This window comes from Rhinichthys klamathensis, unplaced genomic scaffold (assembly GCF_029890125.1).
Source record: "Rhinichthys klamathensis goyatoka isolate OS25496 unplaced genomic scaffold, OSU_Roscu_1.1 h1tg000206l_1, whole genome shotgun sequence".
NCBI lineage: Eukaryota > Metazoa > Chordata > Actinopteri > Cypriniformes > Leuciscidae > Rhinichthys > Rhinichthys klamathensis.
In genome coordinates, this window is record NW_026606731.1 from 2,068,418 (window position 1) to 2,082,013 (window position 13,596).

Here is a 13,596-nt window from a genome sequence, read left to right on the forward strand (position 1 = left end):
TCAGTGGTCTGAAAAATGCGTAATGAATGTAAACATTGATAAACATGAGTGTAATAGCTGTCAAAGACACTCACTGACAGATCTCTTTACTGACTGTCAGGTGTCTTAATCTAGCTGAATAACTAGCAACGTGCTTAGCAACTGACAGCGCGCTGGTAATGCTGCTGATACACAGCAACTCAAGGCAAAGTAAAGTAAATAATACATTAAATAGCAGAAATACATTGATATGTATCAGTGTGGATGCATGCCATACCTAGTTTTTGGGTTGAAATATGGTAAATCTGATGTGGTTCAGTACTGCAGCTCCAGATCGTACTCGGTGTGTGACGTCATCAGAAATGGACGATACACTGTCTAGTGTCTACTGTTTCCTCTAAGTTTTTGTTTTTTTTACATTTCTGCAGTTCAAAGTCTTCTCAGGTATCTAGGGTTTAAACAGTCAGTTGTAGCAGAAGACGAAACCGTATCGTTGGAATGGCTCTGGAAGTTTTTCACAAAGACGAAACTCTGCAAATGCGGAGGAAGCTAATTGGGTAAGTTAACCGGATCAAATATTACACGTCGCGCTGTTAAGTCTGGTGTTGTTTGTAATTATTAAACTAAGTGCCCTTTTTAGACAGTTCTGCTTAAATACTCTTTCCAATGTCTTTTCAGAGAGTCCTGCAGACTCTTTTTCTCCCATGATCCCGTGAAAATATTGAGAGCACGGGGTCAATATTTATATGACGAGAATGGCATGCAGTACTTAGATTGCATTAGTAATGTTCAACATGGTAAGGAAATTTTAAAATTATGTCAAGCATGCTTATATGGGTATCTTAAGTGTCATTCTATTTTAAAAATGTGTGTGTGTGTGTGTGTGTGTGTGTGTGTGTGTGTGTGTGTGTGTGTATATATATATATATAGATTCCTTGTTAACTTATAAAAGTTGTCAAAAAGCTTTTATTAAATAAAACATCACATACTATACTGTTCAAAAGTTTGGTGTCAGTAAGTTTTTGAAAGAAGTCTCTCTCACCAAGGCTGCATTTATTTGATCAAAATACTGTAAAACAGTCCTATTGTGAAATATTATTAAAATTTTAAATAACATTTTTATTATTATCGATGTTGAAAAAATTGTGCTGCTTAATATTTCTGTGGAATATATTTTTCTTTGATAAATAGAAAGTTTGAAAGAACACTGTTTATTTGAAATAGAAGTATTTTAACATTATAAATGTCTTTGCTGTCACTTTTGAATTTTTAAGGCATTCTTGCTGAATAAAAGTATTTCTTTCTTTCTTTGATTCAAAAAAGTCAGAAAACATTTATAATTGTAGTCAGAACACATCTAGAAATTATAACTGAAAAAAAATGGTTTATTTGTAATGAAAATTAAGTATATTTCTTGACTCTCCTACAACGTTTCTACTTCAACGCTTCTACCATAGTTAATATTCCTGTAGTAAAACCAGGATAAATTGTCATAAAATGAATGCTTATAGAAACATAATCAGCTCTTGTCATCATCCCATTGAATTTTAAATAGGCTTTCCAGAGCACTACAGGAAGTGTCAAGTATCATGATTACGAATCACAGAACCATGATGACACTTGATGCATCTTGTCTTTGCAGTGGGACACTGTCACCCCAGCATCACTCAGGCTGCGGCTGCTCAGATGGATCTTCTAAATTCAAACACTAGATTCCTTCATGATAATATAGTGCAGTATGCAGCTCGGCTGGCAGCCACACTGCCAAAGAAGATTTGTGTCTTTTATTTTGTCAACTCAGGGTAAGTAACTCTGTTTATTCAGTTTAAAATAAATATTCAGTGAAATCTTATATAGATACTGTCTTCTTTCAAAGTTCAGAGGCTAATGATCTTGCGTTGAGACTGGCCCGTGAGTATACCCAACACCAGGATGTCATCGTGCTGGATCAGTAAGATTTCAAAATGTGAAATTTTGAACAATTAGATTCTTATATCAGCAGGTAATGGCTACATCAGACTTATTTTCATGTCATGTTTACCTGCCTCTCCAGTGCATATCATGGACATGTCACCTCACTCATCGACATCAGCCCGTACAAGTTCCGGAAACTAGAGGGACAAAAAGAATGGGTTCATGTGGTGCGTACAGGACATGCAAATATCTTTTTAAACCAGTTATTAAGGCTTTTTGCTGCATATCATACTTTCTTGCATATCTACAGGCACCTCTCCCTGATACTTACCACGGTATTTACAGAGAAGATCATCCTGACCCAGGACAGGCTTATGCAGACACCGTGAAAAGTCTAATTGAAGAGGCACATAAGAAAGGCCGCAAGGTATGGTGGAAAAAATCAGTCATTAACGTAAAGTTAAATATTTTTTACTAAAATATACTGACTATCCTATTTAAAGTGATAGTTCACCCAAGATACTCACTCTCATGTCATTCCAAACCTCTTTTGTGTGAAACACAAAAGATGTTTTTTAAAAGTCTCCATTTTTTTGTCCATACAATGAAAGTCAATGACGTCCAATGTTATTTTAGTTTGGAATGACATTAGGGTTTAGTAAATGATGGAAGAATGTAAATTTTTTTTTTTTTGATGAGCTGTCCCTTTAATTTGTCCACAGATTTCATCTTTTTTTGCTGAATCTTTACCCAGTGTCGGTGGCCAGATCATTTTTCCAACTGGTTATTGTAAAAGAGTAGCAGAGTAAGTCTTTTTGTAACTTTTGTTGAGTGTCGTCTTTTTATTCAGAACCTGCTGAATGAAGCTGCTTGTTTTTTTCTCCTCAGATACGTTCATGAAGCAGGAGGGGTTTATGTGGCAGATGAGATTCAGACGGGCTTCGGTCGTGTTGGGAGTCATTTCTGGGCTTTTCAGCTTGAAGGTGAAGACTTCTGCCCTGACATTGTGACTATGGGCAAACCAATGGGCAATGGTCATCCGATTGCATGTGTGGCCACTACAAAGGAGATAGCTGGTGCTTTTACAGCCAATGGTGTGGAGTACTTCAACACAGTGAGAACCGTTATGCTTATAAATAATTTTGTGCTAATGAATGTAGCTTTTACATCCTTTGTAAAGTGAGTTTAAGTAATATTGAACCTTTTTATCCCACACAGTTTGGTGGTAACCCAGTATCCTGTGCCATTGGTCTGGCGGTGTTAGATGTGATAGAAAAAGAAGACCTCAGAGGCAATGCTGTGCGTGTCGGAGGTCATCTTAAACAGCTGCTCCTTCAGCTTCAGACTAAACATCAACTCATCGGAGATGTGCGGTAAGTATGAAATGCAGAAAATCAATTTTAACTGAGACGTCGTGAAATACTGATACTGTAACATCAGGCTATAATCTCAAAGAAGAAAACAAACAGATGTGTCTTCTGTTCTTTTTTTTGCAGTGGTGTTGGACTGTTTATAGGTATGGAGCTAGTTAAAGACAGAGTGTCCCGAAAACCAGCAACAGAAGAAGCAGCACATTTTGTTCAAAGGTACTGACAATTTCTCTTCTTTCTCAGCTTTTTGCATTTATCTGATAACCAACTGCACTTTCTGATTTGTTCAGGCTTAAAGAGGAGCGTATAGTTATTAGCACTGATGGACCATGGGACAGTGTCATCAAATTCAAACCTCCAATGTGCTTCAGTATGGAGGATGCTGAAAGAGTCGCTACTTGCTTAGACCAAATTCTCAGAGGTTGGTAGTAATTTAACAGTTAATTCAGCATGTGGTAACATAGTCTGACTCGGCAACTGCAATAATTTTGTTTAAAAATAATAATAATTAAGTGATTACTAATGAACTATTTGTCTTTGGACTTACAGAATTGGAGGATACCCACCAAAAAGAGAACTGTGGAAAAAGTTTATTAATGTAGTGCATAGAGCAAACATTTTACATGATTTGCATTCTTGAATATAAATCTGTTTATATTCAAAATTCAGTTAAAATACTGAAAGGTGAAAATTGACTCATGCTACACATCTGTCATAGAATACTTTTGAAATAAAACTTTTTATATTAACATGAAATCACACCTCTATATGCAAGTTTCCAGAATGAGGTGTAATCAAATAATAAAGAGTTTAAGATTTCATTGTATTTTATACTTTACATTCATACAACAATATAAATCACTTTGTGTAAAGCTGATTGTACACAAATACTCTAGTCTCTATATAATGCTTTATATTACATTTGTACTCAAATATGCGTTGTGACTGCATTAAATAATGACACTAATAATAAATGTGGTTATTGACAAGCAGATTTGCTTTTTTCTGAAAAACATGTTTTCCCCTTTGTCAATATCTTTGCAATACATAAGACAATCTTCGTAAGTGTGTGCAAAGCATTTGAAATGACTTTTTTTTTTAAAGAATTAAAATTTTACAGAAATCGTTAAATTAATAAGTTAACAAAGTGAATGTTTTTACCTCGTTATATTAATTCATACAAAATCATCTTGTGAAGCATCTGGAACCTGTAAAACAATGTTTAAATTTGAAAAAATAATCCTGAAATCAAAAAATACATGCATGTGTGTGAGCGGGTCTCACCTTGTTTGAACTTAAAGTCTGGCTGGTTTTGAGACCTGAAGTCTGTCTGGTGTTTCTCAGTTTCTCATATCGTATTCCCTCCACGACTAGCAGCCTGAGAGGAGTTCCTCCCTCTTTTATCAGTCTTACTACTTCATCAAAATACTCTTCCTCCACATTCTGTCCATTCACCTCTACCACCACATCCCACTCACAGAGCCCAGCTCTCTCTCCTGCACTCCCTGCCATCACCTATAGACAAGAAGGAGAATTACACATATCAGTTTTTCATAGACTTGGGAAAGCATATTTATTTAAAGCTGTAGTCTGTAATTTTTTCAATGTTAAAGCTACAATTTACATTTTTAGGTGAACTATTCCTTTAATATGCAAAGACAAATATAGGTCAAGTTATTTTCTCTGAAAGTGTAAACATTGTGGTGATATCAATACGTTATTCTTTTTGTTTGAGCATCCCAACCCTGTCTTAGCCAATGGCATGGGTCTGGGGGCAGGACTATCATCTGCCCGACCAATGGCATATCAGGGGCATGCTCAATGAGACTTGTGTGAAAACATTGTGTCATTTTTGCTATAGAGTGCTGCAGGGATGACATAGTTTTGTAGGCTAAAACCTGGAAACGAATTAGCATTTTAGCACTTTCGGTTCAATTGTCCTAAATACAGTGGGTTTTTCGAATAGGTTTGAGGTTAAATGCCTGAAATAAGGTCTTTGGTTCAAACAAGCCCAAGATTTTTTTCAAGTTTTTTGCTACAACTTAAAATACATTAGTAATGCTGCCCCTTAAATTTAAAAAAAAAATCCTTATCTTGAAAAAGGCATTTGCTAACAAGTGTCTAATTGGGACTAAAGTTGTCGATGATATTAAACGTCATGCATTTAGGCTTCAAAATTCATAAAAGTTGTGTTCTTTTCATGATGTACAAAACATGTAAGAATTATAAACTTGTGCTGGTCACAGAGCTTCTTTTCTGCAATAATCCAAAAGTCAAAGGAAAAATCCAATTGGGTTTTTGTCAAGGGAAACAGGGAGATGCTAACTTCCTGGTTGGCCTACAAACATCATTACTGCTAAAATTAAAATGAACATTTAAGACATTTAGTAGATCTACCAATAAAATAATAACTAAACTGAGAAACAGTACCTGGCCGATATACGTCCCAGGCTTATTTTGAACACAGCCTAGGTTGAAGCCAAATCCCGAGCCCTCTTTTTGAAGCACACAAAGTCGAGGGTGTGCTGGATTTTGGTGTCCCTCATGATGTAGTGGGGGAGGTTTAGAGAACTGTTCCCTTTTTGGAATCTGGTCTTCATAGAACAGCAATGGAGAAATACCCAGCTGAAGTGGATCAAATAACAGACACCTTCTCAGTGATAATTCTAAGCACTACTGCAAGAATAATGATTCCTATGCTATGTAGGTCACAGCGACCCCACCCATTCCCTGGGGTCCATGTCTGTTCCACACATTCATGATTCATTTCATTTTTAAAAACACCTGTTTCCATGTGTAGCATAAGAATTAGGAGCATGAACTTAGACTCTTGGTTAGCCCTCAGGGTCAAATGTCTTCAATCAGAGGTAAAATATGTTGATTTAGCAGCTGTTCGTTTAGCAAGTGTGTTCTCTGTATGAGCATGTGCGTATGCGTGCATTAAGCACCTGTGTGTAATAGTCTCTGCCTGGGATGGAGATGGTGGTTAGGGTGACCTGCTGGCCGCTTTGCCGTATTTTGCTGACGATGCCCTCATGCTCTGCATCCTCCACCTGCTCCCCGTTTACCGCTAGCACAAGCTCTCCATCCTCCATTCCTGCAGTCTCAGCTGGGCTGCAGGGGTCGATCTCTCGTAATACATGAGCTATAGAGTCAATATATCACAAAGTGATGGAAATATACTGTATACTGAAATAAAATGTCTACAGTGTTTCTGGCTAGTACCAAATTTGACTACTAAAACAGGGATTTAAAAAAAAAAATTCATGCCATAGACCCCCAAATATGTTCCTTTTATACGAGGGACCTCCTTCCTAAAATATTGGCAGCTATATATTTAAAATTGTATTTTTTTTTTTTTTTCAAATAAAGACCCATTTATATATATATTTATGTATATTTTAAACATTGTATTGTATTGTGTATATAGGCTATATATACACAATACAATACAATACAATGTTTAAAATATTATCTGAAAAAAATATTCTCTTTTTCTACCCACCATTAGAGTATGTTAGATGTATAAACCTGAAGAGAAACATAAAACTATGGGTATCAAAAATGAAATAACATCACATGATGTCCAACCAGTCTTTGGAATGAAATAATGTCAAATTCTGTAAGTTTTAACATAATTATTTACTGTATTTCATTCTTACTTTATTAGTAATTTAAAATGTATATAAATATTTATTAATTTTGTAATATAATAATTTAATATTAATATTACTTATTTACAATTTATTATTTATTGTAATATTTATATTATATTTGTACATTTAATATTTATGTTTAATCATACATATTAATGCTTATAAAATATGTATTGTTATTATTTATTTATTATTATTACAGATAATTTTAGTGCTTCGACTTAAACTTATTTCAGTTATTTGCCAAGACACATAGTTTATGTTTTCCATAAAATATTTAGATTATATTTAAATTTTAACTTAATTTCAGTTTACAAAAACTTTTAATAGTTTTAGTTTTAGTTAATAACAACTCAGAATCAGTGATTTCTTACCAATACATCCAGATCGTAACTTCTCTTGCCTTAAGAGGAACCCGTATCCCTGTGGTCCTTGAGTCAGGTGTAGTGTTTTTGGTCTGTAGGGTAGATTATGAGTTTTGGCGAAAGCAGGATTTATGGGTAATCTCAAGCGATTATAACTCTTTTCACTCCTGCTGTCAATTACCAAGACAGTCACATGGTCCTCACATTTATTCACCTGATGGAACAAAGTGGAATCTAGAAGCTCTGTGGTCCCTAAAAACTGAAAATATTGGAGATTACATTGTAATGAAGATATCACTTATGACTACACTTACCATTTTTGACAGCGCTGCATATGTGAGTGCTGAAATCATGACTCCATTGATCCAGATCAGCCTGTCTCCATTCTGGACTCCTGCTCTCTCAGCTGAACCATCACCCACTGGACTGAGACGATAACGGCCTCGCTCACCTACTCACATATTGAATGAACCAGAACTGTACACAATGATCCATGTATACATACACCATGCTGAAACATTTCATGACGATGTGCATCAACTACTTTTTTTTACCATCTCATCTTGTTCCTCATAAGTTCCTCATTTAGTATCTATCTATCTATCTATCTATCTATCTATCTATCTATCTATCTATCTATCTATCTATCTATCTATCTATCTATCTATCTATCTATCTATATATCTATCTATCTATCTATCTATCTATCCGTTCCATCCGTTCCATCCGTTCCATCCATCCATCCATCCATCCATCCATCCATCCATCCATCCATCCACCCACCCACCCACCCATCCATCCATCCATCCATCCATCCACCCACCCATCCATCCATCCATCCATCCATCCATCCATCCATCCATCCACCCACCCATCCATCCATCCATCCATCCATCCATCAGGCTGATGGGTCCGCAACTAGCTGACAATCACATTGTTAACTACATGGCACAAGTTGATTGGTTCTTGTCTGCAGCCAATGAGTTTGTTGCTCAACATTTAAATAGTTGGTCAGTGATTGCTGTAGCAGTTTGCAGCAAGCTTTTTTTTTGTTGGTATTTTTGTCACCAAATTTAGCACATTCTCATTGTTGCAGCGACTTTTATTTATGTTTTATGACAAGGAGCTATTTTGGCTAGCCTATGTAAATACAATTAGCAATGTTTTGGAGATTTTTTTATTTATATATATATATATATATATATATATATATATATATATATATTCTATTCTATTCTATTCTATTCTATTCTATTCTATTCTGTATATATATCCTAGTCTGTCGTACTTTATGGCAACAAAATGAACACTCCTGAGGGAGTTCTTTAGAAACAATTAATCAAATGGAAAGTAATATAAAATAAATATACACATGCTTTTTTGTGAAAAAAAAATTCAGGGTGGTCCTAGAGATTTTCAAAGGGAGGGGTTTGGTCACAGTGCTCTGAAACCCTCCACCTTCCACAGCTTCACTTGTATAGATCGGCTACGTGTAATTTCTTATATGATATTTATTCAGCAGCAGTATGTCTTACATGCCACATCTGCGTGTCTGTGTGTGTATTGACAGTAGCAAGTCTCTGTACTTGCTCTGCAGCAGCAGAAAGCAGATCTATTCCGCCAAATACCAAATACATTAACATTGTCATATCCATTACCATGCTAAACTCTTGTCATGATAGAAATGTTTTTAGTGCTTTTTATGTTTTTTAGATAGATTCTGTGCCCCCTTTTAAGAAGTCTTGATAAACTAAAACTTGTTATGTGAATACAATTTTACAAATCTTAAACTAGTCATCTTAAATTAATACATTTAAAAAAAATCATCAATCTAAGCTTTAAACACATGTTTAGTGCAGAGCAAAATGAGCAGTACCTTCAATGGGAATGATGCTGAGGCCTAAGCCGCTGCCAGGCTCTTTAGTGATGTAACATAACCGTGGGCGAGAACAGCCCTCTACGGGATGGTAAGCTCTAGCGAGCAGCATGAGGTCTCTTCCCTCCGAAACTGCAAACTCATAATCCTGAGCACTCAGCACTAACAGATATAGTTTCAGCCCAGACGCCTGCACCTTCAGCACCACCTGAAAACAAGACACAAGGTTTACACTTTATTTTGAGGTGTCATTGTTACAGTCAGTGTAATTATATATTTAAGTACGGAATAATATTAATTAACAACATGTACTTAGCTCTAGGGTCAGGGTAGGATTAGGATTTGGTTGAGGTTTAGTTGCATGTAATTATGCATAATTTACTGTTATTATGGTAATTAAAGTACAGGTAACATATGTAACAAGGACACTGTAAATTAAAGTGTTACCGACACAAGTTTCAGACAAGACTGAGTATACACAGTATGCAGTATGCTGGAAACACTTTACAGAGTAAGGTCTCGTTAGTTAAAGCATTAAGTAATATTAACTAACAAAAAGCAATACATTTGTTACAATATTTGTTAATCTTTTCATTGTTAGTTCATGTTAAGTCCATTAAATAATATTAAAATAAAGCTTTAAGGTTAGTTAAATAACATTAGTTAAATACATTAACTAACAATGAACAATACTTCTACAGCATTTATTCATCTTAGCTAATGTGAATCTCAACATATACTAATATATTTTTAAGATCAAATCTGTTAATATGTGAATGCACTGTGTACTAACATGAATGTGAACCATTTTACTTAACATTAACAAAGGTTAATACATGTGTAACGTGTATATTCTGTTATGTTCAGAGAGTCTTGTTTGCTTTGTTTCTGTTTCCTGCCTGCCTTCCTCATTAGTCTCCTTGATTAGCCATTTTGTATTTAAGTTCTAATAAATTATATTTATACATTTTGTTTTATATTATTATATTAATTATATTGTTATATTTAAGTTCTATAATAAATTAGTAAATGTTAAAATTAATAACAATGCTATTAATAAAATGCTTTGTAAGTATTTGTAATAAAATGCTTTGTAAGTTTTCATTGTTAGTTCATGTTAAGTAATGTAGGCTAAATAACTTAGATCTTAAACAAATTGAACCTTATTGTAAAGTGTTGCTGGTATGTTCAATAAAAAATATTTTATAATTGTTAATTTTTCAGGATGAATATTGTTATAAAATATGTGAACATTGGGAGTCTATACCTTTTTGAACACAATGATAGCGTTGTTGTTTTTTCACTAACACTCTGGAATGCTTGATTCTCATTGGTTAATCATGTAATATTTCCATAATATTTGTTGTCGGCCATGGCATTTTGTTGTAATTTTGTAGTTACTGTATAGGGACAAAAATGATTTGTGTTCCAAATCACACGTTTGCAAAAAACATGATGGTGAACAAACAATGACAGAATTTTTGAGTGAACTCTGCGCATCTACTTGCCAATATCATTTGTATTACAGTGTCTGTGTGTTTAATTTACAGAATACAAAGGTCTCATGTTTGCATAAGGAAGTGCTCTCACAGTTGAGTGCTCCTTGTCATCCACAAAGTCCTCATTGACCTCCAAAACACGGTCCCCCTTCCTCAGCCCAGCCTGCTCTGCACTGCTCCAAAGCTCCACCTGCCGCACCACATGTCCGCTGCAGCCAGTGTCCTTGCTCAGGTAGAAGCCAAAGCCCTGACCCTCCTCCCGCTTCAGAACACACAGCCGCGGATGCACATCAGGCTCTGGGGACATTTAATCCAGCATGTTAAATCTCTGTTTTTCTTTAAGCCAGTTAATGATCTATCAGTTGCTGATTGGATAAAAATTATTAAGGAAGTAGCCTAACCTTTGTCATCCGAGATCACTAAAGCAGGGTTGTCAATCCCTTCTTTCGGGTTGAAGGTGAACTTCCTGTGGAAAACATTTGCACTGTGCTGTAGATATTTTGTATGTAAACAAACCAAAAATAAAAAAATGTAGTGACTGCCGGGTAAACCAGATTCATCAAGAATGTCTCAATGCTTATTGTTGTCAGTAAGCACGGGTGCAAAAAGGTCACATTTAAAGAGCATTAGGAAGAACTTACTTTGGTAACTCTGGGGCATCCACTGGATCTGTAATAGTAAACAATTAAAATATATTAATAAAAATAAACCAAGCCTAGAAAAAGGGTACAAAACTTTTACAAAAATGTTATACCTTTTTTTTCTGAGAGTGTACTCAAAATATCATGATGTGTTAACTTTTAAAGACGAGTGAAAGAGTCTTCAATACAGTTTAATATTAACTGCTGTCCAGTGGCGTGTGACTGACAACCAGAAACTTGCGTATTTGCAGAAGACAAACTATTTTCGTGAAATAGTTAAATGGAAGACATTAAGCCTTTCTAAAAATGTTCTGAATAAACATGTAGGACACAATATTTTATTTTACTCATTTCCATAGATTCAAAACCACTATAAAGTTCCTTATCAGGGCTTTGTTTTTTACAATATTTGCCTGCAAGATGCACTGCAAGGACCGAGCTGTTTTACATTAAAATAACACTCAGGAGTTTGCCTTCACAGAAATATGATTTATAATCACAGCCAATGTGTACAAAATGCTGACAAGACTTGAGGTCAGAGTTCAAAAGGAAAATCTTTAGCTGACCAGATTCAGTGCTTATTTTTGTCTGTACTTTTATTGAAAAAACTTTTTTTTTTAAAGAAAATTTATTTGCACAGAGCTTATTTATATAATTGTAACTCTTTGGCTGTTTAAAAACTTTTTGAAAATCTTTAAAAAAAATAATGTTCCAAATTCTCAGATGAATGCAGTTTTAATAGTGTGCATCAAAAGAAATAAAGGGATATAAATATATAACTATGACACTGCTAATATCACACCTATCCATCTATCATTATTACTACATTCGCTTTTTCTCTAGGACCTTTATTATACAGTAAAGGTTGTCGATCTCCACTGGTTTATAAAAATAAACCCTATTAAAAGTTATTTTCTAACATTTACATTACAGGCTGTGCAATCACTACAATGGAATATATTGTTGTATATACATACATATGTGTATATATATATACAGTGGTAAATTACCTGTGGTGACTCTCATGATCCTGCTGAGCCCTGAGCTTCGTAAAGGGTGCAAGGTACACATTTAAATGAAGCATTACAATGCTTTTGTCAGTATGGCTCCTCCTTGTTCCACCAGGAGATTAATATTTAATCTCAGGTTTATGAGACAACTGCCATCATCAGATGAAGGAAGTATTACATAAACAACTGTAATTAAAACAACTGACTATACAAACTCCCCAAATAAGCTTGATTGTTTTTGAGATGGTATATGAGCAGCTTCTTTTTATTGAAAGTCAAAGCAATACAGTATGACAAAAGTCTTACATCAGCACTTTTAGTTTTATTTTGATTTTATTGCAATTTTATTCACAGCAAATTTCAGTCATAATTTGTTAGTACAAACATTTTTTCAACCGTATATTATGACAAAAAAAAATGTATATTGCAGAAGTGCTTGTCTTTGTTAACCTTACTTGGTTTAGCTAGAGCACCATTTGACACTCAAATATTGTGTAAAGATTTGACACAGAAAGGTTTGAGAACAGTGAACACACATAATTCATACGATAACAAGGGACCCTAAATTCTCGCTGAACAAAATGCAAAGGAATTGGCTGTAAATGCCAACATTTGTCATCATGCAACAAGGTTTTTTTTCAAGTAGTAATCTGAAAAATTCTGGAACACCATATATTGATCTTTCCCTCAAAATAACACACATTTGTCACAGTGTTTTCTCAAAATGATCTAATGCTAAAGTAGACTGATATGCTGTAAACACAATGATTAGTAAAATTAACCCTTTACTAACCAAGTGAGAAATATTAAAGGGATAGTTCACCCAAAAATGAACATTCTGTTATTGTTTATTCACCCTCATGCCATCCCCAATGTATGTGACTTTCTTTCTTCAGATAAACACAAACAAATGTTTTTTGGTAAAATAATCTATCTCTGTGAGTCCATATAATGCAAGTGAATGGGTGTCGCTTGGTTGACACTCACAGCGATCGTGACGGTAATCTATACGACCCCAGTGGATGAATCAATGTCTTTCGAAGCGAAACGATAGGTGTGTTTAACTTTTTAACATTGCTTCCGGTCTACTGTGATACAAGAGTTCTTGAGAGGGGTGTTTTGACATGACATAAGTGCATTGTAAAGCTTGCGCAAGAAGTGGCTGTGCTCTGTGCTTCAGCGTTACTTCCCACGCAAACTTCACAACGCACGTACAATCATGTCAAGCTGAACTTGAGAAGACAGTTGGCCCGAATCGAGTTTTCATAGTTAAAAGTATTTTTTC

At 34.9% G+C, this 13,596-nt stretch overlaps 2 protein-coding genes across 2 annotated transcripts; one reads left to right on the top strand and one right to left on the bottom strand.

Annotated features, from left to right (window-relative positions):
- Window positions 1-426: 426 nt before the first annotated feature.
- On the top strand, window positions 427-4,256 carry phykpl (5-phosphohydroxy-L-lysine phospho-lyase). The gene is made up of 12 exons (XM_056263384.1): window positions 427-536; window positions 658-776; window positions 1,623-1,782; window positions 1,857-1,931; window positions 2,034-2,121; window positions 2,205-2,321; window positions 2,617-2,699; window positions 2,783-3,008; window positions 3,113-3,267; window positions 3,391-3,480; window positions 3,555-3,685; window positions 3,814-4,256. The coding sequence occupies exons 1-12, from the start codon at window positions 478-480 to the stop codon at window positions 3,864-3,866; spliced, it is 1,356 nt and encodes a 451-aa protein (XP_056119359.1). The 5' UTR covers window positions 427-477; the 3' UTR covers window positions 3,867-4,256.
- Window positions 1,778-12,400, bottom strand: nherf4a (NHERF family PDZ scaffold protein 4a). Its single transcript, XM_056263383.1, is given in 14 exon segments — window positions 1,778-1,923; window positions 2,022-2,091; window positions 4,426-4,472; window positions 4,549-4,779; window positions 5,695-5,889; window positions 6,213-6,409; window positions 7,295-7,499; window positions 7,600-7,736; window positions 9,162-9,369; window positions 10,752-10,957; window positions 11,062-11,126; window positions 11,302-11,329; window positions 12,312-12,357; window positions 12,359-12,400. Coding segments are annotated over 12 exon segments (1,578 nt in total). The 5' UTR covers window positions 12,386-12,400; the 3' UTR covers window positions 1,778-1,923; window positions 2,022-2,091; window positions 4,426-4,439.
- Between the last annotated feature and the right edge of the window lie 1,196 nt (window positions 12,401-13,596).